This window comes from Prionailurus viverrinus, chromosome C2 (assembly GCF_022837055.1).
Source record: "Prionailurus viverrinus isolate Anna chromosome C2, UM_Priviv_1.0, whole genome shotgun sequence".
Classification (NCBI taxonomy): Eukaryota; Metazoa; Chordata; class Mammalia; order Carnivora; family Felidae; genus Prionailurus; species Prionailurus viverrinus.
The window spans coordinates 91,891,108-91,918,082 of NC_062569.1; the positions used below are offsets into that span (position 1 = coordinate 91,891,108).

The 26,975-nt window shown below is 39.1% G+C and overlaps 2 protein-coding genes across 4 annotated transcripts in view; one reads left to right on the top strand and one right to left on the bottom strand.

Annotated features, from left to right (window-relative positions):
* Nucleotides 1–17,120, bottom strand: part of CD86 (CD86 molecule) — an 84,832-nt gene extending 67,712 nt beyond the window's left edge. Inside the window, exon 1 of the mRNA XM_047874182.1 lies at nucleotides 17,064–17,120. The gene's annotated coding sequence lies outside the window, so the exon portion shown is untranslated. The remainder of the gene's footprint in view (nucleotides 1–17,063) is intronic.
* A 68-nt stretch (nucleotides 17,121–17,188) lies between these two features.
* ILDR1 (immunoglobulin like domain containing receptor 1) overlaps nucleotides 17,189–26,975 on the top strand; it is a 29,738-nt gene continuing 19,951 nt past the window's right edge. For 2 of the 3 annotated variants that reach the window (XM_047874175.1, XM_047874178.1), the window contains exon 1: nucleotides 17,190–17,411. In XM_047874175.1, the coding sequence (XP_047730131.1) occupies nucleotides 17,357–17,411 (55 nt within the window). In that variant the 5' untranslated portion in view covers nucleotides 17,190–17,356. Of the gene's footprint in view, nucleotides 17,412–26,975 lie in introns of all 3 variants that reach the window. The other variant, XM_047874177.1, reaches the window with a different exon arrangement.

Genomic DNA, 26,975 nt, shown 5'->3' on the forward strand with positions numbered 1-26,975 from the left:
CTTGTGGAAGAAATTTAACTCTTTCCTTGCATTTGAATTCACTGACCTAGATCTAAACATGTTTTTAAAAATAATTCAGTGGCTTGAGTTCCAGACATGACATTAAGATGAGGCTGACTAAAACTCCCCCTCTTGAAATTCCCTCAAAAAAATCTAGAAAATAAAATAATTAAAAAGAAAAAAATATCTGTATATATAAATAGAATAAAAAGTATTTTAAAGTTTTGTTAAGATGAGAAAAAGTATGATTTATTATGGATTTGGATTTGGAGTCACTAACCTCCTCCTACTGATTTCCATCACAGAGACAACAGAGGATTTCACTGAACTTTGGGGGCAAGGGAAAGTCCTCCTGTGAGAGCTGCATAATCAAGGAGGACAAACAAAAACTACAGATTTTATTATTTCATTCTTACTGTAGCCAAAGATTAAATTGGTCAAAGAGAAGGTTCCTGAAATAGAGGCCTGAAAAAAAAGCAGCATCCTAAAATTAAGAGATGTACTTGAGAGAAAAACATAAAATTCATTAAGTAGAAACTATTTTCAGAAGAAACGAAATTTCCATACATGAACTGAAAAGGACACTATTAAGGAACTCAAAGGATTCAAATTGTCAAAAAAAAAAAAGTAAGAAAATGGATATTCCTACAGATAAATAATTGTAAGCATTTTAAATTATAAAGACATTGAAAGCTAAAAGCAAAATGAAAAAGTAGGATGGCTACAGAGAAAAATAAACCAGTTTGACCTCTTACTAAACCCTACATGTCAAAAAAACACAGCATAATATCTAGAGAGTTTTGAGGTAGCCTTCTCTACCTAGAGAAGATGACAATTAAGTAGGAAGGTCAATAGAATATATTACCAGACAGAACAATAACAACAAAAATGCCACTACAAAGATAAACTTCCTAAATAAATTACCTAGAGTGTTCCAGAATAGTAAAGAAAATGAATTAAAGTTGAAAACATAAAGATGGAGAAGTTATTGTCTCATTGTCTGGCTCCAAAAAGGGGAAAAAGAGAAAAATGGAGTGGTAGGAAGGGCACAAGGAAAGCAAGAACTAAGGTGGAAATTTATAGATGTAAACACTTACTTTAAGAATTAAGAAAGATCTCAAAAAACAAAGAAACAGAAAGATCTCAAACCAACAACTTTACAACTTAAGGAAGTAGAAAAAGAAGAACACACTAAACCAAAGATAGCAGAAGGAAGGAAATTATAAAAATTAGAGCAGATAAATGAAATAGAGAATAGAAAAACAATAGAGAAAATCAATGAACCCCAAAGTTGGCTCTTCAAAAAAATCAAAACTTTAGCTGCCAGATGGACGAGGAAAATAAGAGAGAAGACTCAAATTAGTAAAATCAGAAGTGACCAATGGATCAAAGAAGAAATCAAAAGTTTCCCTTTTGATTTCCTTTTAAAAGAATCTTGAGGCAGACAAAAATGAAGACAGAAATTACCAAAACTTATGGGATGTAGTAAAGTACTTCTAAGAGGGAAGTTCATACAAATAAATGCCTACATTGAGAAAAAAAGTAAAATCTCAAATAAACAATCTAACTTTGCATGACAAGGACCTAGAAAAAGAACAAACTAAGCCAAAAGTTAAAAGAAGGAAGGAAATAACAAAGATTAAAGCATAAATAAATGAAATGGAGACCAGAAAGACAATTAAAAAGATAATCAAAACTAACAGTTGGTTTCAAAAAGATAAACAAAATTGACAAACCTTTAACTAGATTAAGACCAACAGAGAGAACACTCAAATCAATAACATTATAAATGAAAGAGGAGACATTACAACTGATACCACAGAAGTACAAAAGATAGTAAAATAATACAATGAACAATTATATGCCAATAAGACAGGCACATGAAAAGGAGCTCAACATCACTAATCATCACTGCTTTAAAGGCCATATCTCAGAGGTTAGAGTGGAAGAGAGCCAAAGCATAAGAGACTCTTAAAAACTGAGAACAAACTGAGGGTTGATGGGGGGTGGGAGGGAGGGGAGGGTGGGTGATGGGTATTGAGGAGGGCACCTTTTGGGATGAGCACTGAGTGTTGTATGGAAACCAATTTGACAATAAACTTCATATATTGGAAAAAAATAAAATAAAATACTTCCTAAAAAAATAAAAATAAAAATAAAGGCCATATCTCCAAATACAGTCATATTCTGAGGTACTTGGGGTTAGGGCTTCAACATATAAATTTTGGAGGGACACAATTCAGTCTATACCAAAATCAAATTTCTGGAAACCAAAATCACAATGAGATACCACCTTACACCTGTTCCAACGGCTAAAATCAAAAGACAAGAAATAGTAAGTGTTGGTGAGGACATGGAGAAAAAGGAATCATTGTGGCACCGTTGGTGGGAAGGTAAATTGGTACACACTGTGGAAAATAGTATAGAGACTTCTCATGAAATTAAAAATAGAAATACTATATAATCCATTAATTCCACTACTGGGTATTTATATAAAGAAAAGGAAAATACTGATTTGAAAAGATATATGCATCCCTGTGTTTATTGCAGTATTATTTATTATAGCCAAGATATGGAACCAACACAAGTGTCCATCCATAGATGAATGGATAAAGAAGATACTATATACATACACAATAGAATATTACTCAGCCATAAAAAGGATGAGATCTTCCCATTTGCGACAACATGAATGGACCTAGAGGATATTTTGCTAAGTGAAATAAGTCAGACAGAGAAAGATAAATACCATATTATTTCACTTATATGTGGAACCTAAAAAACAAAACACATGAATAAATAAACAAAAAGCAGAAAGCTTACCCATAAACACAGAGAACACACTGATGGTTGCCAGAGGGAAGGGTAGTGGAGGGCTGGGAAAAATGGCTGGAAGAGAGTGGGAGATACAGGCTTCCAGTTATGTAATGAATAAGTCACAGGAATAAAAATCACAGCATAAGAATATAGTCAATAGATATTGTAATAGCAGTATGTAAGGACAGATGGTAGCTATACTTCTGGTGAGCATGGTATAATATATAAGCTAGTTAAATCACTATGTTGTACATAGTTGAAACTAATGTAACATTATACATCAAATATACTTCAATTAAAATGAATAGATAGAATTGGCAAAAAAATTATACACCAACAAACTGGGTAACTTAGAAGAAATTGATACAATTCTGGAAACATATAACCTACCAAGGTTGAATCAGGAAGAATAGAAAATCTGAACAGACCAATAATGATTAAGAATATTGAAGCAGTAATCAAAAACTGCATCCAAAAAAATGCCCAGGACCTGATGGCTTCACAGGTGAGTTCTACCAAACACTTAAAGAGGAATAATGCCAATCCTCCTCAATGTCTTCCAAAAAATTGGAGAGGAGGGAACAATTCCAAAGTCATTTTACAAGGCCCCCTTTACTCTCATTATAAAGCCAGATAAGGGCACTGTCATAAAAAAAAATTACACGCTGATATTCCTGATGAATATAGATGCAAAAATTCTTAGTAAAATACTAGGAAAGTGACTTCAGCAGCACATTAAAAAGATCATACACCACGATCAGTGGGTTTTGAGGATGATTCACCACAGCAAATCAATAAACATGATATACTGCATTAACAGAATGAAGGGTAAATATCACATAATCTTGATTTCAAAAAACAAACTCTTGACAAATTGGTATAGAAGAAATGTGCCTCAACATAATAAAGGTCCATAGCTAACGTTATGCTCAACAATACAAAGATGGAAGCTTTTTCTCTAAGATCAGGAATAGATAAAGATGCCTATTCTCACTGAAATCCTAAAATTTTTATGGAACCACAAAGACTCTGAATAGCCAATCTTGAGAAAGAAAAACAAAGATGGAAGCATCACACTTCCTAATTTCAAACTATATTACAGTTTTTCTTTCAGCACTTTAAATATGTCACTCCACTGTCTTCTTACTGGCATTGTTTCTGGGACAAAAAGTCCATGCAATTGTTATCCTTTTTCTCCTGGGGGTAATTTTATTTCTCTTCTGTGTATTTTCTTCTTTAAAAAAGTTTTTTAAATTTGAGAGAGAGTGAGCACAAGCTGGGGAGGGGCAGAGAGAAAGGGAGAGAGAGAGAATCAGAAGCAGGCTCCATGCCCTGTCAGTGTAGAGCCTGATGTGAGGCTCTATCTCCTGAAGCATGAGAGCATGACCTGAGTTGAAAATCAAAGAGTCTGCTGGAGCTCCTGGGTGGCTCAGTCGGTTGAGCGTCTGACTCTGGCTCAGGTTATGATCTCATGGTTTGTGGGTTTGAGCCCCATGTCGGGCTCTGTGCTGACAGCTCAGAGCCTGGATCCTGTTTCAGGTTCTGTGTCTCCCTTTCTCTCTGTCCCTCCCCCACTCTCACTTTGTCTCACTCTCTCTCTCAAAAATAAATAAATGTAAAAAAAAATGTAAGAGTCTGCACTCAACCAACTGAGCCACTCAGGCGTCCCTCCTCTGTGTGCTTTTTCTTTGGTTTTAGTTTCCAGAAGTTTGATTTTGATATAGACTGAGTTGTGTCCCTCCAAAATTCATACACTGAAGTCATAATCCCAAGTACATCAGAATGTGACTGTATTTGGAGATATGGCCTTTAAAGCAATGATGAAGTTAAAATGAGGCTGATATGGTGACCCCTAATCCAATCTGATTGGTGTCTTTATAAGAAGAGAAAGTTTGGACACAAAAAAAGACATCATGGATGACATCCATGGACAGATATAAATACAGCAAACAGGTGGCCATGTAAAAGCCAAGAGGAGATGCCTCCGAAGAAACCAACACTGCCTGCACCTTGATCTTGAACAGGCAGCATTCAGAACTGTGAGAAATAAATTTTTTATTTAAGCCACCCAGTCTATAATATTTTGTTATGGTAGCCCTAGGAAACTAATACAAATATGATATGCCTAGGAGTGGAGTTTATTTTGTTTGGTTTTGGTTTTGGTATTTATCCTTCGTGGTGTTTTCTAAGCTTCTTAGCTTTGTGGTTTGAGGTATGGCACTAATTTTAGGAAATTCTTGGCCATTATTTTTTTGAATATTTCTTCTATCTTGTATTCTTTTTCTCTGTCCCTTCTGAGATTCCAGTTACATGTATATTATAACATTTGATATTTTCCTTCAGCTCTTGGTTGCTCTGTTCTGTTTATTTTCCCCCATTTTAGTTTTTTTCCTCGTTTGTCAGTTTATATAATTTTTATTGACCTATTTTCAAGTTCCATGTTTTTTTCTTTTGCTGTGTCAGGTCTACTGATGGGCCTGTTTAAGGCATTTTTCATCTCTTTACTACATTTTTTAATTTCTTGCATTTCAATTTGATTCTTTTGTTTATAGTTTATATTTCTCTGCTGAAATTATCTTTCTGATCCTGTATATTATCCTCCTTGTCAATTAGACCCTTTAACATATTAATTTTAATTTTTTAAATTCCCTGTAAGATAGTTCCAACATGGGTCATATTTGTGCCTGGTTCTGTTCTGATGATTGTTTTGTCTTTTCAGATTTTGATTTTTCTTGTCATTTTGTATTCCTCTGCTATAGATTGAATTGTATCTTCTCACAAATTCATATGCTGAGGCTCTAACCCCCCAATGTGATGGTACTTGGAGATGAGGCCTTTGATATGCATTTGGGTTTAAATGAGGTCATGAGGGTGGAGATTTCATGAGGATTAATGCTCATATAAGATGAGACACCAGGAAGTTTGCTCTCCTTCTGTCTCCACCATATAAGCACACAGCGAAAAGGCAGTCATCTGAAAGCCAGAAAGAATTCTCACCAGAAACCAGCCATGCTGGCACCCTGATCTTGGACTTCTCAGCCTCCAGAACTGTAAGGAAATAAATTTCTGCTGTTTATACCTCCAAGTCCATGGTATTTTGTTATGACAGCCTGAGCAGACTGACAGCCTCATGATTTTTGGTTCAAAGTAAGATGTGTTCTACAAGATAATAGACACTGAGTATACATCTTTCATGCTTAGAGATAAGCATGCTTTTCCTTTTGCTAGGCACTTAGTGACATGAGGACTGGTGTTAGGTTTGTCTGGAGTCGAGTTGGGCTGGAAGTTTGTTGTTACTATGGTTACCTCAGTGTACACAGGCTTCAAATTTCTCTAGCGATACCTTGTGTGAGCTATTTGCCAGAATGTTTTTCTCGGTGTCTTCTCTACTCTTGGTTTCATGCCTTTCTGCTTTCTTTTGAGTCTTCCCTTTGAACTGGTTCCCCAAAATAATCTGTCTTTTGCTGTTCTCCTAGCTGTATTCCATTCTTATTTTTACTTAATGTTTATCAGAATGGTTGTGGGGAGGAGGGTAGGCAAGGCCTAGTTCTCTGTGTTTTAATTGCTTCAGTTTTCGGCAGACATTATGAACCTTCACTTGTGTTCCTGCCTTCTACCGGACTTAGTGCTGGGCCAGAACCTATTCTTGACTTTCTCCCAGGGGTAAACATTTATTTTCCTGTTTTCCTTCCCCAGTAGCAACGGGCTTCCATCAGTACCTTAAAAATATAGTTTTGGTTTCCATTAACTCTGCAGATTGAGCCTTTTGTTTCACAGAGGAGCTAGAATAGATGGGTTAGAGCAGAGTTTTGGCAATGATTTCTAGTCCCCCTCATGTAGCCATTCCTGTAAGGAAAATGTCCTTAGAGTTTTCTCCAATTTTCCTGGTGAGCTCCTGGTGAGGTTCTCACAGAAAAACCCTGAAAGAAGGTACAGACAGACCCACAGGGGCTTCAATGTATAACACTGGTCCACACTCAGCCTTTAGCAATTTATTAGTTTTCCAGCTATTCTTGTGACTGGCTTATATGGCATCAGGAGGCATCTCCCCCAGATAAGCAAATGCTCTGATTCTGTTTTTCTATATAGGAGCTTGTCTCCCAAATTTGGGTTACATTTTTGTCCAGTGACAGCAACCTTCTTAAGGGTTAAAGAATCTTTAATAGTTTTTCAGTTTGTCCAGCATTTTCTTAATGTAAGGGTGGGAACAGCTCTTTATAGCTCTCTATACCTCTGAGGTGAAACCAGAAGTAATTTCTATACCTTTTCATGTATTTCATACAATTTCTGGGACTCAACCAAAATAACCAGACACACAATTTTGCTGAATACAAGGTCAATATATGAAATCAACTGAAAGTCTATACACTAGCCATAAACAACAGAAAATACAATTTTTAAAATGATTTTTAAATTGATGTAATTTACCATCAAATTATATAAATACCTACAAATTAGCCTCATGGAGATGTATTTCTACCAAAAAAATGAAAACTTAAAAAAATTTAAGAAAAATGGAAGAATATAAAAACAATTGGAGGTATATACTAAGTTCATAAATTGGAAGGCTCAAAAATATAAAAATGGCAATTCCTCCCAAATTCATCTATCGGGTAGGTGGGTAAGAAAATCCCAATTAAGATCCTAGCAGATTTTTGTGTAAATTAGCAAGTTGATTCTAAAATGTGCGTGGAAATGCAACTGGCTGAGAATAGCCAAGTCATTCTTGAAGAAGAAAATGAAATGGAACGACTTGTTCTAGTAGATATGAAGACCTGTTATAAGGCTATCATAATTTAAAAAATGTGGTATTGGCACAAAGATAGGCAAACAAATAGAAAGACTAAGGAAAGAAAGTAGAGAATCCAGAATCAAATATACACATGTATGGACAGTTCACTTTTGGAAAAGCTGACATTGTTGAGAAGGGAAAGAAATTATTTTTTTCTCTTTCCTTCTTTCTTCCTTCCTTCCTTCCTTCCTTCCTTCCTTCCTTCCTTCCTTCCTTATTTCTTTTTTTTGGGGGGGGTGGCATACGTGCTGCTGAAGCAAGCACAGAAATTAATTTTCAATAATTAGGTTTGGTTAATTGGATATCTGAGGAAAAAAATGGAACTTAACTCCTACTTCATACATCAGTTCTATGTGGATTGTAGATCTAAATATAAAAAGCAAAATATAATGCTACTAGGAGATTACAGACGAGAATATTTTCATGACCTTAGGAAAGGCAAGTATATATTAAATAAGACACTAAAATCTTAAAGACATTAAAATAAAATATTGATAAATTAAACTTCTTTAAAATAAGTAATAAATATATTTGTTCAGCAAACAATATCATTAAGAGAGCAAAAAACCAAGTCACAAATTGGGAGGAGGTATTTTTAACCCATGTAAATCACAAAAAGGACCATATCCAGAATACCATAAGAAACTCCTATAAATCAAGAAAAGAATAGAAAATTGAATAGAAAAAAAAAGCAAAAGATTCTACTAAAGCCAAAAAAAAAAAAAAGAATATCCAAAAGTCCCAAAAGCCAATAAACATAGAAAAAAGTGCTCAACTCATTAGTCATCAGGGAAATGCAAATTAAACCACAATGCAATACCATTGCATACCCACAGTAGAGCTATAATTGAAGACTGTCAACCCCAAATATAGCCAAGGATGTGAAACATTAAAACTTTCATACACTAGTGGTATATAGGTAAATTTGGAAAAATCTAAGGTTGAACATATGCTTACTATACTGATAATCTAATGCTGCATAATAGCACTATTGTTTTAAATAATAGTTTAAAACAGTAGTTTGTTGCTTAAAACAACAAACATAGTCTCTTCCTGTGGGTCAGGAATCTGACAGTAGCTTAGCTGTATGGGTTTTGTCTCAGGGTCTCTCATGAGTTAATAGTCAAATGTCAACTCTTCTGAAGACTTGATTGCAGCTAGAATATTTCCTTCCAAGATGGTTCACTCATATGATCATTGGCAGGAGGCCTTAGTCCCTTGCCATGTGGACCTCTCGATAGGATTGCCTTAGTATCCTCATGATATTGCAACTGGCCTCCCCATACTGGGCAAGGAAGAAGCTATAATGCCTTTTATGATCTGGTCTTGGTGGTAACACACTATCACTTTTGCTGTTCTTTTCATTAGAAGTGAGTCACTAAGTTCAGCCCATACTTGAGGGTCTCTTTTGAAGAGAGGAGGGTCAGAGAATTTGGGTACATATATTAAAATCACCACACATACCCAATGACCAGATAATTTTACCTTAAGTTATAGAAGCAAAAATGGGTTAGTGTATGGTTCTCCAAACATTTACAACAATGTTTATAGCATCATTATTCATAATAGCCAAATAGTAGAAACAAAATCCTTAGCAACAATACATTAAATAAATTGTGGTATATTCTATCAATATAATTCTATTCATAAATAAGAGTTAACAAACTTAGAGATACATGCAAAACTATAGATGAATCTTGCTAATATTGAGCAAAAGAGACAAGCTCCAAAAATGTGTACTACATTATTTTCTTTATGTAAATGTTAAAAGAGGCAAGACCAATCTATAATGTAAGAAGTCAAGATGGTGGTTACCTTTGGGGAGGAAAAGGGAGGGAATGATTTAGAGGGGTTATGAGGAAATCACTATTTCATTACTGATCTATGACTTGCCCAAAATAATTGTAAAGATATGTTTACACTGTGATAGTTCATTGAACCATACACCTCTGATTTGTACAGGTTTCAGAATTGTCTTATATTTCAAATTTAGAAAAATTTTTTAAAAAGACGCCAAAGAAAGAAAAAATAGTATTCTTCAGGCAAAACCAAAACATGTCTGTGCGCTGAATTTTGTCTGCAAGTAGCCAGTTTGTAATATCTGCTTTAGACCAGGTTGGTAGATATGATCTTCAAAAGGCCTCAAAGCATATGGGTTATGTTAGACTTTGGTGGTAGCATAAATCTATTCCTGTAGAATTTAGAATTGTCAACTGTTGGCTATGGAAAAGCCTTTCTGGATCATTCAATCCAGTGATTTTTCAAACCGACCTTTCTGGCAGAGGCAAATCCTTAGGTACTCCACAGAATGCAAGAGCTTCTCAGAATACAGTGTAAAAACCACTGATCTTGCCTAAGTCCGTTGTGTTAAAACAAAAAACTGAGGCCTAGAGAGACTGTGATTTGTTTAGAGTCAAACAGCTGCTTGGTGACGATGTCCTTAGCCTCACTCCCATGTGAAGGTACCATGAGTATGTTGTGCTGTCCTGGTGAAGAAACCTAACATCGGAAAAGTTACATACCTCAGGACCTTGGTCTTTGGAGTAGAAACTCTGTTATTCTGTCATTCAAGGTGGTGGCAAAGCAGAATTATCAAAGATAAACTGAGACAAGAAATGTGTTGGAAAGTGTTCTGTTTAGGGACTGCCCTGGGGAATGCCCTATTTGCTAACAAAGATGTGGGGCATTCTCTCATCCAGCTCACTCTTCAAGTAGCTTCTCAACTCTGGCTGTACATTAGAACCACCTGGGAACTTTTGAAAAAATACTGCTTCCTGGGTCTCCCCATAGACTAACTGAATCAGATTCTCTGGAGTGGGCTGGAAAGAACTGGATATTCTGACCCCTATTGAGCTTCACTGAGATGTGTATGGACTGAGCTCATCATTTCAGAGAAGCTCTGAGTCTGAATAACAAATTGGGCCTTGACACAAGATGAAAAACACTAGAGAGAGAAAAAAATCCCTCTGTTGGTAGCAAAACTCCAGACTGCCTACCTTTGCTTTGCTATGAGGACTTGGGCCTCTTCTCCAGCCTCAAGAATTGGACAAGCCCCCCCAATTGTCCTTAGATTTTCTCCTTACAATAAAATAGTCAGAAAACCAGATTCTTAGGCCTTCCATGAAAAGTGCAATTAAAGTACCTTGGTTCCATGCATGGCTTTGGCAGAACATGGAGTCTACATCTCTGCTTAGAATGGGTAGAGCCCATTCTCTGAGGAAAGTCACCCTTATAGATGCATTAGTTCTGTATTCCTCTGCCCAGCTAAAGAACCCTGATATCTTCCTAATCTGGGTCATTCTCACTTTTGTAGAATGCCAGAGGTGGGAAGAACCAAAGAAGTTATCTCATCCAGTTTCCCATTTGATAAAAACATTCTTGGCCAAAGTGACTTACCTAAAGTCACACTGGATGTCAGTGGAAATGTCATAGCCCAAACACACATAGTCTCATTCAGTGCTACTCTTTTTTTGTCTTTAAAGCATTTTTAATTACAAAATAAGCCAAAGATACAGAAAAGCATATAAAATAATATAATCAGCACCATTTATACCACCTAAATGTAACTGATTTTACATTTTTAGCGTATTGGTTTCAGATATTAAAAAATTTTTTTTAATGTTTATTTTTGTGAGAGAGAGAGAGAGAGAGAGAGAGAGCACGCACGTGAGGGAGAGAATGAACGGGGGAGGGGCAGAGAGAGAGGAGACACAGAATCAGAAGCAGGCTCTAGGCTCTGAGCTGTCAGTGCCAAGCCCCCCCCACCCCCCCAAACAGGGCTCAAACTGACAACACAGGGCTCTAACTCACAAGCCATGAGATCATGACCTGAGCCTGAGTTGGATGCTCAACCAACTGAGCCACCCAGGCACCCCAAGATATATATATTTTTAAATAAAATGTTATAGATTCAGCTGACGTCCCTCCTAACCCATACCTCTCCTCCCTCCCTCTCAGGAGTAACAACCCTCCAAGATTGGTGAATCCTATTCCCTGGAATGTTTTTGTATTTTGTTCTACATATATGTGAATCTTATATATATTGTTTTTGTCTTAACATTTGACAAAATACTGTAAATAATATCTTGCAACTTCTTTATTCATATAACATTATGTTTTTAATATTCATCCATGGTATAGATTTAGTTAATTCATTTTAACAGTGTCATATTATCTCATTCCATTGATAAGCCCCATTTTATTTATTTACTCCTCTCTGTTGGGAAGTTGTTTCCAGGTTTTGCACAAACTGTTTTGCAGCCAACGTCCATGTATCTGTGTGCACAAGAGTGAGAATTTTTATAGATTGGAGACCTAGAAGGGAAATCAAAAGGTGCAGGGATATATGCACCTTCAATTTCATGAGATTTTGTCAAATTGTTCTCCAAAGTAGTTGAACCAATTTAAACTTCTCACATCTTTACCAACACTTAGTTTGCTCAGACTTTTACATTTTAACCAATTTGTCAAACATGAAATAGCTTTGTTTTAAATTTACAATTTCTGATTAGTCAGGTTGAGCATCTTTTAATATAATTAATAGTGAATCAGATTTCCTCTTACGTGAATTGGCTATTTGTCTCCCTTGCTATTGGGTTGTCCCCTACTTACTATTTAGGAGTTGTTGTTGTTGTTATTTTTTAAATATGCTGGTCATATTTTTTTGCCTTTTAAATGCACAGCAAATATTTTTCTCCAGTTTGTGCTTTGTTTTTTCATTTTGTATACATTGTCTTTGATTATAGAATTTTAAAATTTAACATAGTCTTCTGTATCAGTCTTCCTTAATGAATTATTCTTCTTGTTTTCTGTTTAAGAAATGATTCTTTTCTTCAAGGTCATATAGGTATTCTACCATATTTTCTCCTAAAAGCTTGACATTTTTGCTTTTAATGTTTAGATTTCAATCAGTTTGGAATTTTGTATGTAGTATGAAGAAACAATATCTTAACTTTTAACATAACAAACACTAATTGTCCTAGCATCACTTATTGAATAGTTTATGGTTATCCCTATCCTCCCATTGAATTATAATGCAATCTCTGTAATATATCAAGTTCCCATCTATATGGGTATCTGTTTCCAGAATCTCTTTTGTCTTCGTTCCACTTGTCTGTTTGCTTATCTATGCCACTGCCACATGGTTTTAAGTTCTCTAGCTTTTTCATTTAAAGAGGCAAATTCCCCTCTTCCTTCTTATTTTTCTTCAAAATTATCTTAGCTATTTACCACTGTATTCCATTTGATTTTAAGAATATCTTAGGAAGTTCTGGGGAGATTTTTCAGGTTTTTGTTAGAAATATTTAGAATTAACTCAGAAAAAAATACTGTCTTTAGTGATATTGTTTTTATCTATGAATATGGTACATCTTTGCATTTATTTACATCTTTGAAAAGTGTTTTTACTAACTTCTTACAATTTTCTCCATCGAGCTATTTCACATATATTGTTAGATTTATTCCTACTTTATAGATTTACTGCTATTACAAATGTATATTTTATTTTTATTTTTTAAAGTTTATTTATTTATTTTGAAGCAGGGGGGCGGGGAGGGAGGGAAGGAGGGAGGGAGAGAGAGAGAGAGAGAGAGAGAGAGAGAGAATCCCAAGCAGGCTCCACACTGTTAATGGAGAGCCTTATGACACAGGGTTCAATCCCACAAACTGTGAGATCATGACCTGAGCCGAGATCAAGAGTTGGACACTTAACCGACTAAGCCAACCAGGTTCCCCACAAATGTATATTTTAAAGTTATATCTTCCAAATGGATGTTCCTGGTATATACAGATGCCAGTGACATTAACATATTGACCTTGTTTTCAGCAACTTCTTGTTAGTCCTTATGTATATAGATTCTCTTCAGTAGTCTATGTAATCAAAACACTGTGATAACAATATCTTTATTCATTTTCAGCCTTTTAAATTTTCTTATTATGCTAATTAGAAGATTCAGTATAATGTTGAAAAGGAGTGGTAATAATGAACATATTTGTTCTGAAACTCCTTTCCCCAGATTTTTTCACCTCCTGCTTTTAGCCCTACTCCCAGATGAATTGTATCTTGGATTATATTCCACTGACCAAAAAGTAGGTCTCCCAGTCCCATCTGACCCAGACCTCTCTTATCAAGCATGTAGTTCCTACCAACCCCACTCAAACAACTGTACTTAATAAAGGTGTCGAACCATCCATGGGGGTTTCATTTGGATACTCCACTATTCTGTCAGGTGCAAATGTGTCTAAAATGATTCAAAATTTTTTCTGTATATCTGTGTAGAATGGCAACACCATCCACACAGACTTAATAATCAGAAATATATATTCTCTCAATTCCCACATCTAATTTACCATCAGTCTTGTCAATTCTACATTCTAAATGTCTGCCAAAGTATTTTTTCTTCCCCATTCTCAACACCAATGACTGGGTTGAGCCTTCAGTATTTCCATCTTGACCACAGTAACAGTTTCCTAACTGATCTCCCTGCCTTTCATCTCAATCCTTGCTTACCATTCTTCTCATTGCTGACAAGTTTATCTTCCTAACACGCAAGTCTGATCATGTCTTGTCCAGCTTAAAACCCTTTGCTGCCTCCCTAATGTCTACTGTATAAAGTCTTAGTTCTCCAGCTGGTCATGCAAGGCCCTTTATTTACCCTGGCTCTCTAACAAATTTTCCCACCACTCCCCACCTTGCCCTGGCAAAACTGAAGTGCTTATAGTTCAACTATGCTGTTTCCTGGTGCTATGATTTTCGCACATAGTCTCTCTGCTTGGATTGCTCTGACAAAGTCTTGTTCATTTTCAAACCCAGCTTACATGTCACTTACTCCAGCAACTATAGATAAAGAACTCAACTATATCTATTGAGCACTACCAATATGCTAGGTGCTATTCTCCTTGTATGCCAGACATACAAAATGAATGAGATATTTCCAAATGTTGCAGCATCAGTTAGCTACTTTCATTTCTTGCGTCCCTTTAGGTTTAACTGGAGCAGGATTTTTAATTACGTATTTCTTTATTTTCTTTCTTCCATTCTTGATAAATACACACATGTACAAATATCAAACTATTCTCAAGCAGAGATGCATACGTATATATAGACACAGTATTCAGAAATATTTATGGACAGTTTTAACTAGAAAGTATGATTATAAATGATGAAATCATAGGCTCGGTACTTTGTGGTTAGACCCTAGACGAGTGAACACCAAGAAACACAATATGGCTAGGGTAATAATTAAGGGTGTGTTTTCCAAAGGCAGATTGCCTGAGTTTACCTCTCAGCTTTTCTGCTTACAAGCTGGGTGACCCCGGGTAAGTAACTGAATCTTTGTGCCTCAAGTTCCTTAGCTGTAAAATGGGCACAATAATAATAATACCTGCTTCAGAATGTTGTCGAGAGAATTATTGAAGTGCTGAGAATAGTGCCCAGCACAATATAAGCATTTAATAAATACTACCTATTGTTACTTTGTATATGAGGACACTTTTGTCTCCGTCACTATCAGCAGGTCAAGTGATTTTTACTTCTATATTTAGCAATGAAAGAACTGTTTGTTGTTCTGAGCCAAATGTATATTCTTATCAAATCTTTATTGAACCAATGGTACATGTTGGCAGAATAACTGGTCCAGGAGAGCTCACGGTAGTGGAATGGAGTTTTACTTTCTGTAGAGCTAAATGATATATGTGGAAACAAACTGCCTTAGCTGATAACCTAACTGTAAACACAGATTGAGACATAGCTAGGTGAGAGTGTATGGTGTAATAGCTAACAGCAGAAGGTCTGGAATCAGACTGCCTCATTTAGATTCATAACTCCACCACTTACTAGCTTTGTTACCTTGGTCAAGTTACTTCTTTGTACCTCAGCTTCTACATCTGTAAAATGGGATTGATAATAACAGAATAACAGTCCCTACTTTATATAGTTATTGTAGAAATGTAATGAGATAATGCACAGAAGGCTCCTAGATCATTGCTTCATACAGGTGGAATACTACCTTTACAGGTGGTAAAGAAATAAGATGCATGTAGTATTAAACTGACCTTTATATCAAAACAAGGACTGAAGGGCGTAGGAGGTAGGTTTGGGAAAGTGAGGGCTCATACTTTTTTAGACTGGGATTGAACATTTGCCTAGAGCAATTTACAAATCCAGGAGCCACACAAATCCCTCAGGGTCACAAACACTCAGATACATACAATGTTCCTGACAGCATGTGCACAGTCTCTGGAGGGGGTAGGGGGAGCATCCCTCACATTATATCCTGCTTCTGCTGCTGTGCTAAGATCCCACTGTGGAAGGTCTAAAGGCCCCTGAACATTCTGTACCATCTGCCTTTGGCCATGTACTTACTGCCTGAATTTACTTCCTACTTTCTTGAAGAGAAGTGGCTACAGGAAAAAACATTTAAAGGGGAGAGGCCAATTGGGGAACTAGAGGGCAGACTAAAGGGGAAGGAGGGGAAATTGGGAGAAGGGACTGGGTTGACCACCAATTAGTCTCAGGACAAGGATGTTCCTCTGGGCGGAAGTGAGATGAGGGACACGAGTAGCTCTAGTGAAGAGAACCCTTCACAGCAGAGGAGGAGATAATCTTAAGAGAAATAATATTGACTTCTAAGGTCACTGATGAGAATGGGAGCTTCCTGAGGGGCAGAAGCCATGTTTAATGCACCTTTATAATTCTTTTCTTGAGGAAAAAGATGGTGGCTAGGAGGGAGAGCACAATGAACAATCCCTAATAAGGGAGAGGTGTATAAAATAGCTTGTTGTTTCTATTGACCAGTGTATAGGTGACTTTCCAGGTTAATGTTGTTGGTTGGTTTCCGAAGGCAAGTGTGTCTTCTTCCTGTGTTTTATGGTTCCCTAGTGGGTTCCTGCCAAGGAAGGAAGGACTGGATTATATCTTAGTTGGCCTGGTGCAAAGTGACCTAGAATCTTTGACTTTGGGGGGGCTGAGTCAGTGAGGGGCTGTGGAGCTGCACTTCATGAAGGATGGAAATTAATAAAAAGGAATACACCAACATTAACAATGCCTAACTATGGGTGGTGGGAGCAGGATTTTTTTCTTATTTCTAATAATTTATATTTTTCTAACTTTTCTGTAATAAGCATCTATGAGTTTTATATTTGTGGAAAATTAGACCTATTTGTCTAGTTTATACCATACACTTTAGTTTCTAGAAAACCTGAGTAAACATTATGTGCAAACGTCATATTAGTGTGTTTTCAGTGGGGAAAAAAAGTTTTCCAAACACGCATGAGGGAATGGAAATATAACGCAGGAAATGCACCTAGACAGTTATGTCCACATAAATTCTCCAAAGAGGGGTAAGAAAGTTGCTAGGGGTGAGATTTCCCAAGAACTTCTGGGGGGTAAAATGGTAACGTTCTTTATAAGCGGGAAAGGTGTGGCAAGAGATGGGGTTCCAGGGAGGAGAGCTACCTGGAGTCTTGCGGTGGAAGAGGCGAGGCGGTGGCAGGTAGGAGAGAGAGGTGGCCGCGGTCCTCCGGGACCGGGGGCGGAGCAGGAAAGGGCGGTGCGCCGGCCGGGAGGCGGGGCTGAGGGGCGCGCCCCAGGTGGGGATGAGCCGGACCTCACCTGCTCGGGGACGCGCCGAGCGAGGGGAAGGCGGAGGGATTCCTTGGAGAAGTGGTGCGTCCTGGGATGAAAACTGTGGAAGAGAGCTGACGTGCCCCCGGAGCCCCTGAGCAGAAAGGGGCCAGGGAGCGGCTGGCATGGGCCCCGAGCTGCCTGCACCTTGGCTGCTCCTCTTCACCTGGCTCCCAGCAGGTGAGCCTTGGGAAAGTGGGTCTCACCCTGGGCGCAGAGAGACAGGAAGCCATTGTTGCCTGGCCTTGCAGAACTGGCCTCGGGCAGGACAGGGCAGGGTAGTGGAGGCTTGGGCAGCGCTCTGGTAGCTCTTGGCACAGGCACCAGGCGGTGCGGGGACTAGCTCGAGTTTCTGCCTGTGGGAACCTGTTGTTTTCCTCATTTATTGGCCTAGGCCCTTCTGAAACAGGTGCAACTAAGAAAGAAACCCAGAGCCCCTGGGCTTCCCTCCAGCAGTCTTTAGGTACTTCTTAGTCTTTAAAACTGAATCGATAAAGGTGGAAGCACCACTCTTTTGATGCCTAATTACTTTGCTTATTTTATAGGACTAAGCCATGTGGCTGTCTGCTAACCATGGTCAGTGTCACTATTCTACTTTCTTTGTATCCGCTCACTTTCCTAACTCTTCCCCCTTGCTTAGTATCTCCCCACCAGGTGCCCAACCACCCACCCTTTCCTCCCTTCTCTTAACTTTCCTACCGTGTCTGCTTTGGAAAGCATGGTTTTTGTGTCTCAGTGTATCTCTTGGAAATATGGCAGGAGTGTCTATCTGCATGAGTAAAATCAGGTGAAAGGATAGCTGAATGACTGTGCAGGACTTTCAACCCTTTTCAAGTAGGATGTAGGTGTGACCTTGCAAACAAGAATGTATGAGTGCCCTTGGAAATTCTTCCCTGTTTCATTTCATTTTACCATCCCTTGTCCCCTTTTTAGGAAAAACTGCCCTCTTATCTCAGTGGGAAGTCAGCTCAGTTTGCTCACAGACCAATTTGAGTCTTGTATTTTTCTGAAGGAGATGTAATTTGAAGTTATGGGCAGAGTTCCATTTTTACCAGCTTGATAGGACATGAAAATCACTTGGATGTAACTAAATCTCATTCAGACAAGATTCTACAATAGCTTAAGCTTAATGCTGAGAATAAAAAGGAGGGAGAATTGCAAAAGGGTGAGAAAACTGGAAAATCAGTATCCCTAAGACCCTCTGTCTCACACCGTTTTCTGCAGGATCTATGTTCTATCAGTTGTCTGAAGCTAAGAAGGCTAGGTGTCCGACACATGATACACAAGGAAATGGACTAAACCTCACCTAAATTGAAGTGCCCCAAATTCCACCAGAGTAGTTACCAGCTGGGACTGTGACAGCAAAATCATAAAAATCCCAGCTTCTCACAGTCCGCTATCCTGTGCGTTATGTGTTCAGCTCAAGTTCCATGGCAGCTAGGGATTTCTGAAGCTGCTAGAGCTGCCTTTTCAAGAAAATACAGGTCTACTCCCATCTCCCCCCTTTAGCACCCTATCCCCAGATTAGGACTTTGTAGCCAGCAGTCATCCAGGTCAATAGAATAAGAAAAGAAGCCTTACAGACAACAATTTTATTAGGGTATAAACCCCAATCCTTAAATCATCAGCATAATGTTCTAAAAGTTCTATTTTTATGAGGAATATTGAACACTGAAAAATTTTCAAATACAGCGATTATAACCAAAGGGTATATTCTTTATAGTAAGCAGATTGCTAAATGGACAGGGGCTTTAGAAAGTGGAGCTCCAAGTGTTCAGGAACCAGCCATGCAGTGTTAGTAGCCAGGATGCCGAGGTGGTAAAATTATACAGACTGCTGTGTTTGCCTGGCATTCTTTATTTTTTTTATTTTAAAAAAAATTGTTTTTTTGTTAACATTTATTTACTTTTGAGACAGAGAGAGACAGAGCATGAACGGGGGAGGGTCAGAGAGAGAGACACAGAATCTGAAACAGGCTCCAGGCTCTGAGCTGTCAGCACAGAGCCCGATGCGGGGCTCAAACTCACGAACCGTGAGATCATGACCTGAGCCGAAGTCAGACACTTAACTGACTGAGCCACCCAGGTGCCCCTGCCTGGCATTCTTTAAATGGAAGCCTACCTGCATGACCCATTTTAGAACTAGAGAAAGCTGAATTCACAAAAAGTCCTAAGTAACATCTAATCTCACTTTTCTTTTTTTTTTTTCCTTTTTATTTTAGAGAGACAGAGAGAATGCAAGGGGGGGGGGGTGGGGAGAGGGGCAGGGGGGGAGAGAGAGAGAGAGAGAGAGAGAGAGAGAGAGAATCTTAACCAGGCTCCATGCTCAGTGCAGAGCACTTGAGGGCTTGATCTCATGAACTGTGAGATCATGACCTGAGCCAAAATCAAGAGTCAGACACTCAACTGACTGAGACACCCAGACGCCCCAAATCTCAACTTTATTTCATAGGTGAGAAATTGAGATTTCAACTCTTCAGACTCCAACAGTTTGAGGGGAAATAGCTATTTTAGCAGATATTTTCCCCGAATATGTGTAGAAGGTATATATAAAAGAAAAAGCTTCATCCAACTATTTAATGTGCATTTGGATTTTGCATCCACAATGTTTGTGTGACTCTGGTCAAGTTACTGAAAGCCTGCAGTAAACAGGGATGATTATAGTACATATCTCATAAGGTTTTTGTGAGGATTAAGTGAAATGAAGATTTTAAGGCACTTAATATAGTGGCTGAAACAAAGTGAGGGTTTAATGAATGTTAGCCACGGTGGTGAGGTGATGATACTCATGATTTAGATCCAAGTAGGATATTTTAGAGCTAACTTGAATGAAGCAATTTAAGTTTCCCCTCCTCCTCCTTCCCCTATAGCTAAGAAACTGCAGTTAATAGTCAGTGGACTATCAAGTTGGAATTCAGAATCTGCCTCTTACTAGCTGTGACTTTGGAGGAATTCAATTCCCTTCATCCAGAAAACAGGTGAAATTCCTGATAAGCCCCTCACAACCCCCACCCTCCAGTCCCCATAAGGCCAGCTCTTGTTGGATGGCTTAACATCAAGCACAGGGTCTACAAAATGGTCATCACTCAGGAAATACTGCCCCCGCCTCTTCATTTTTACACGAAACTTCCTAAAATTCCCTAAGATCAAACAGAAATCAAACTACTTTTCTCAGTTCCGGTATCTACCAAAGAAGTGCTTTTCAAACTTTTTTTACAGCTCTCAGTAAGAAATACAGTTTATGTTATGACATGGACACATATAGAAGATTTATAAAACAGAAACAAGAGCACACACACACACACAAACCCATTACTATGTTGGGTAAAAGAATAACAGATTGATACACATATTATTTTAATAACATTTAAATAAGTAGAAAATAGTCTCCAAATTAACACTAAATAGAAAAATCCAGTAAGTTGATTTTCTCAAGGTCTGCTGCAGATTGCAATATGAGCTTTGGAAAATCCTAGAGTATGTTCATTTTGATCCAGCACACTGTTCTCTTCTGTTTCTAAAGAAGAGTTAACCCAAGCTTCTAGTTAGCATCCAGGTTTCTGCAGTTGTTAAGTGTGAGCCATTAGTGAAATCATGTCAGATTTGGGTACTGGCAAGTCTAGTCAGTGTGGCCTGGGGCCCTGATGGAGCCTCTCAGGTCCCGGAGTCCTGGGAAGTTAACCCCAGTCCCTGTGCTCTGAGCTGTGGAGAGATCAGTTGTCATTGTTTATGTTTGTTTTTGTACTTTTTCAAAGTTTTTTTTTTTCTTTAAAAAGAAATGTTTAGCACACAAGTGATACTTGCCTCTTAAAACAAAACATTAAGATAATCTAAGGTAGGTTCTGCAGCCTTTTGCATTATTGGCTGATAGTTCTGGTTACCTCCATTGAGCCTCAAAGTTTATGCCTGGAATGAAAGTTTAGTTTTCCACGCAAATTCTAAAAGAGTGTGTCTCATTTGGGCTTTTGTGAATTTTTTAAAGATTATAGAGTGGTGTTAACTTACAGATTCACACAACTATCAACTTGTATTATCATTCTTTGGGAAATGAGCCGGCTGATTCTAAGACACAAGATTCTTGGCATATAGACCAGCAATTTTCCCTTGGTGATGGGGGTAAAGTGTGGGATCACACTGAAGACTGAATGACATCTCGATTCACAATGTAGTGGATAGGAAAGCGGAGTTTCTCAGGCTGAGGAGGGTGTGGGTGGTGGTTGGGAGCTGTCCACTTGGCTCCTTCCTTATCTCCATGGGATCCCTGACATACCTCCCCAGAATCCCAGGACTCTGCCAAACTCAAGTAGAACTCACTCCCAGTCTCTGTCTTCCTCTCTGGACCAGTTTTGCAGGTAAGGAAATCTGTGTTCAGGAAAGTCACAAGTGCCAGGTTGACATAGTAGACTTAGGACCAGAACCCTGGCATCCTCATTTTTAGTACATTGCTCTTTCCCCTGTTTCATACCATGGAGTAAATTCGTTTTGTCTAATCGAATCCTAGTATGCAGAAGTAGAAATAGATTGTCTAACTAAATGCTACTTATTAAACATGTTGCCCCAACAACAATGCAGTGGAATGAAATGCTGATAATTAATGTATCATCTGCCTGGGTTTCTTTCAGCCCAGTAGTGTGTTTCATTTTGTCCTTGGGGGAGAATTAAATTTGTGTTTAAAGAATTGGGAAGATTCAGGTCATGTCTCATATTTCCCTCATCTTTATTTCTGTATCTTTCAATCTGTGAATCTTAGGGTAAGGTGGGGTCAGAAGAAAGCAGTTTTGACACTTTGTTCATTTCCCAAACCTTGTTCTATTTCTTAATCCCAGGCTTTGCCCCTTCTTTTCTATTCCAGGTGGTAAACCTCACACTAGCCTATTTTAAGCACCTTAACCATCTTGCCTCTTTTCTGTCTAGTTCCAACCAGCCTCTACTCAGACGATAGGTTAACCTACCTGGGTTCATCTTTTTCACCTTCATTTTATTCCTCCAAGAACCTCTATTAGATCCCCATAGCTTATAGAGTGGGTTAAAGCTCTTTGTTTGGATTTCAGGGCTCACTCATTCTTGACCTCACTCACTACTTTGGGCAGCCTTCTCCCGCTGATACGGCAATACCCCCTCTCCCAGCAATACACACCCTTCTTTGTTTTTTTGTCTGCTACCCTACAAATGGTTAACTTTATTTGTTTTCTATACTTTTAGAGCACTTAAAATTTGTTCCAAGCAGTTTATCCTATCTTGTATGAATTTGTTTTTAGTCAGCAAATGTTTAATGCATACCATGTATAAGGCACGCATTAATGTATAAGGCCAGCCATGTATAAGGCTGGCAAACACTAGCTGTGTGGTCCTGAACCAGTTACTTCATCTCCCTGAGGATTTTTCTCATTTATGAAATTGAGATAAAATAAGGCTTATCTCATGGGTGTTTTTACAAAGGTTAAATGAGATACTATATAATAAAGCACCCAAGACTATGGCTAACAACATAGCAAGTGCTCAGTATATATGTTTCCTCCCCAGTGTAGCCACATGCTTAGCACCACCCTGAGCCTCACACTGTTGAGTAGCAGATACCAGACCTTTGTTAAACATGTAATACATAGACCTAATTCCTACCCCCACCCCCGCCCCAGCCCCCTTCTCTTTGTCCTCTTTTCTCCTCTCCTAATTCGCTCAACCCCTTTTTGTTCACACTCATGGCCACTCCCTCTTCCCCTTGATTCCTTTTATATTTGCACTGTTATCTAAAGAAATGTAACAAGTACTGACGGCAAATATACTTGGGGAGATAGCTTGCTCAGACATAAACTCTGATAGGATTAAACTGTATACTTTTTGTTAACCTGCTTAGTGGATCATAGGTGCCTGGGTGCCTAAAAATCACTCAAGAATCAAGACCTTCCATCAAGTGTTGGCACTAGGTCAAGCCCCTTGCCTGGAAAGACCATGCTCCCCTGCTGCCTGCCACACCCCTCCAGGCAGGGTCCTTCATGTGTAAAGGAGAGGAAATGGCATTCAATCCCCTGAATACCTCTGTCCCTATGCTGTATGGATAATATGTTCTAGACACTGTAAAACATCTTGCCCAATCTGATATTACACAGGGAAGACATTATTGAATAAAGTAATGTACAGAGATATGCATATGTTTGGAACACACATCATTTAGCTGTAAAGATAATTTTCTTTCATTGGTTTTCCTTTGACTTTAATATAGGATGTAGTCCCCACTGGCACCTGAGCGTAGTCTTAAAAAGTACTTCATGGTAGGAAACAGAATCCTCTACCACTTCCCTCCTTCCCACAAACTCCAGTATCTCATCTGAAGTTACCTTTCAATCCTTAGATGACAGGTTTCTCTCCCTTTTTCCCAGAGGAGACGAACTGAATGGGTTTGCCAGGGGACAAAGTGATGCAGCTTTAAGAGCTTTTAATGCCAGTTTACATTTGTATCATTTTAATGCTTTCAAAATGCTTTTACATGTTGTTGTCAGTTGACTTCAATCTCCAAAGTAGGCAAGATAAGTACAAATGAGACAAGTAACAGCTAATGTTTCTTCAGTGCCTGTTATGTCCCACCCTCTTTGCTAAATGCTGGACATTTATTATCTCATTTAATCCCCACTACAACATTATCAAGGAAGTATTATTATAATTCCGCATAAAGAGGCAATTGTAGTTTGGAAATAATTTGTTAGGTCTTTTAGCTGGTGGGAGAGTGGAGACAAAATCTGAACTCAGGAAGTCACTCTCCAGAATTAAAGTTTCAAAAGAAAATGATAGAGATATTTAGGAAATGAAGGGGATACCACAGGATGAAGGAAATTTAAAAATAGAAAAAAATATATAAGAATTTGAGGGGCCCCTGGGTGGCTCAGTCAGTTGAGCATCTGCCTTTAGCTCAGGTCACGATCTCATGGTTTGTGGGTTCAAGCCCTGTGTCAGGCTCTGTGCTGATAGCTCAGAGCCTGGAGCCTGCTTCAGGTTCTGTGTCTCCCTCTCTGTGCCCCCCTTCTGCTCACCTTCTGTTTCTTTCTGTCTTTCAAAAATTAATAAAAATTAAAAATTAAAAAAAAAAAAGAAAAGAAATATAAGAATTTGAAAACAATTTAAAGAGCAAAGATCCAGAGCGCCTAGGTGGCTCTTGATTTCAGCTCAGGTCATGATCTCAGGATAGTGAGATTGAGCCCTGCCTTGGGCTCTGTGTTGGGCATGAAGCTGCTTAAGATTCTCTCTCTCTCTCTCTCTCTCTCTCTCTCTCTCTCTCTCTCTCCCCCCCTCTCCCCCTCTCCCTCTCTCCCTCTCTCTCCCTCTCCCTCTCTCCCTCTCTCTCCCTCTCCCTCTCCCTCTCCCTCTCCCTCTCCCTCTCTCTCTCCCCCTCTCCCTCTCTCTCTCCCCCTCTCCCTCTCTCTCTCCCCCTCTCCCTCTCTCTCTCCCCCTCCCCCTCTCTCCTCCCACCCCATCTCCTTCTCCCTCTCCCTCTCCCCTGCTCTCTCTCCCTCAAAAAAAAAAAAAAAAAAGCAAAGATCCAACATCGACATCTACCTTTTTGAATCTGTCCCTAGTTTCAGCCCAGATTCTTCTATTCTTAGTCTCTTCTTGAAAACTTTACCTGCACAGTAGTGTGCATGACCAATGTGGTTAGTTTTACTGAGAAGTCTGAGGCTACAGAACAAGAAGCATGGGAAGTTTTTGCCTTTGAGATAGGCTGTCCTCCTCCCAATCTGGAAAATCCTCCTACTTTTTGAGTTTAACACCTGACTTCCACTTGGAAAGTCAAGCTTGCCTGCTTGGGAAAGATCAGGTTTGGGTGCCAGCAGAACCAAATCCTGAGGCTGAGAGGGCTTGGTTTATTATAGTCTCTGAAGCTTGGCCCACATATATGAGCAGAGGGATTCCCACCCTAGAGGGTTTTGTGAAGAAGATTAGAGGCAATGTGTGTACATCACACAATAGATCCTAAGATTCACAGCAACAGCTGAGAAAAGGGGAGGGAGGTTTGCTGGTTGCTCAGTACCTTTTGTCCTGGGACTCTTACTCTCTTTGTGGAGGAGGGCAAGGGGTATAGGTCCAAGAGTGCATATGCTATGGGGCTGGAAGAACCCTGGAGAGAGTGGGAGTGAGCTCAGTTCAGTCAAAATTGTGGGAACCTGATCTATTTCAAGGCTTGAAATTCACATAAGGGATGAAATCTGAGAGAGGATGAAAGAGTAAATACCCAGCCAGCAAAGCCAGTGCTGACGTTGGTAAAGGTGAGTCATGTCACCTCAGGTATGTTTTGGCCATAATAAAGGCATTCATGGAAGGGTGCTGAATGGGAATCTGGCAATAAAGGTGATCACCCTTGTCCCCATTCTTCTCCCTCAGAGTGTCAGATTCAGCAATCTTCAAAGCTACCTGAAAGTAACTTCTAGCTCCAAATTCCTTTCTCTGACTCCCAGCAAACCTGCCCTCCCTCCAAATGTTCCACCTCTATACAAATAATATTCACTAGAGTCCTCTGAAGAAATTGCTATTTATGTCACATTACCATTCAGGAAAATGAAGAACATGCAGGTTATCAATCAATCACAGTATCAGAGTGATTGCTGCCGATTATAGCCTGGCTCCACACTCCACAATTATTTGCAGGCTAGTGAGTACCGAACATCTTCCTTTACTTAAAGAATAACCAGGCAGAGTGGCAAGAGTACTGCTCAGGGGTGGAATCTTGACTCTGACCTTATTAGAAAGTAAAACGACTACAGACAGGCCACTCACCTTTTCCAGTCCTAGATTTGCGGTGTATGAAGGGGCACTGCTCATCTCCTCCCAGGGATCATTTTTAATGTGTAAAAGAAAATATTTGAAAGTACTGTGTGGACATAGGATTTTGTTTAGACCACAAATAGGTGTTTTTTTTTTTCCATTCCAATCCGTGTATCTGCTGAGCAAAATAAGCTGGTGTTGACAGTGCCATCCTGGACATTGTCAAAAGCTTACCTGTAGTGACTTCTCTTCAGTTAAAGCTGTGTTGGGGGAAAGTTCCAAGGTCTATGTCAGGTCAGCTCTGGAAAAAAACAAGGAGGGTGGTGAGAGTAGAGAAGCAAAACTAACAAAGCAGATTACAAAGCAATCCATGTTAGGCTTGAGACACTGGTCACTGGCTCTTCCATTTCAGATTGGACTAATTTCCAGGAATCTTATAGCTGGTAGAAGACAGCAGCTGTTTTTCTCCCAAACTACTCAAGGCTCACTTTTGAAATGATGATCTTTATAGCTGGACGAAGAAGTCATCAGTCTTACCAAAGACACCACTTTTGCCCTATTACTCTACAGAAAAGTCTCCAGTGATTATCCATTAACTAGAAATACATGCTTCAGTGTGATTTAGACTCCACCCCCATGCACTACCACCAGCCCCGCCTTATTTATCCCTCTGCTTCCCATAAAGCCAGAATACTAGCCAGTTTGGTTCCCTCCAAGCCCCGTAAATAACTGCTCCTTTCTGATAAGGGCTTTTGCTCACTCTCTTCTTCTGCCTCGAAGCCATGAGTTTCTCTGCCTTCTCCCTATTTTTCACGTGTGATCTTAATCCTACCTGAGTCTTAAGGTCCAGCTTATATTTTTCTTCCATGAAGTCTTGCCCAGGTACAGGTCTCCCCTGCAGATCCTCTTTCCAGCAGGTCTGTCACAGGCACATCCTCATTTCAGCCCAGCCCTGGAGACAGTTTAGGTCATTTCTGGGGGCAAGGGCCTGTCC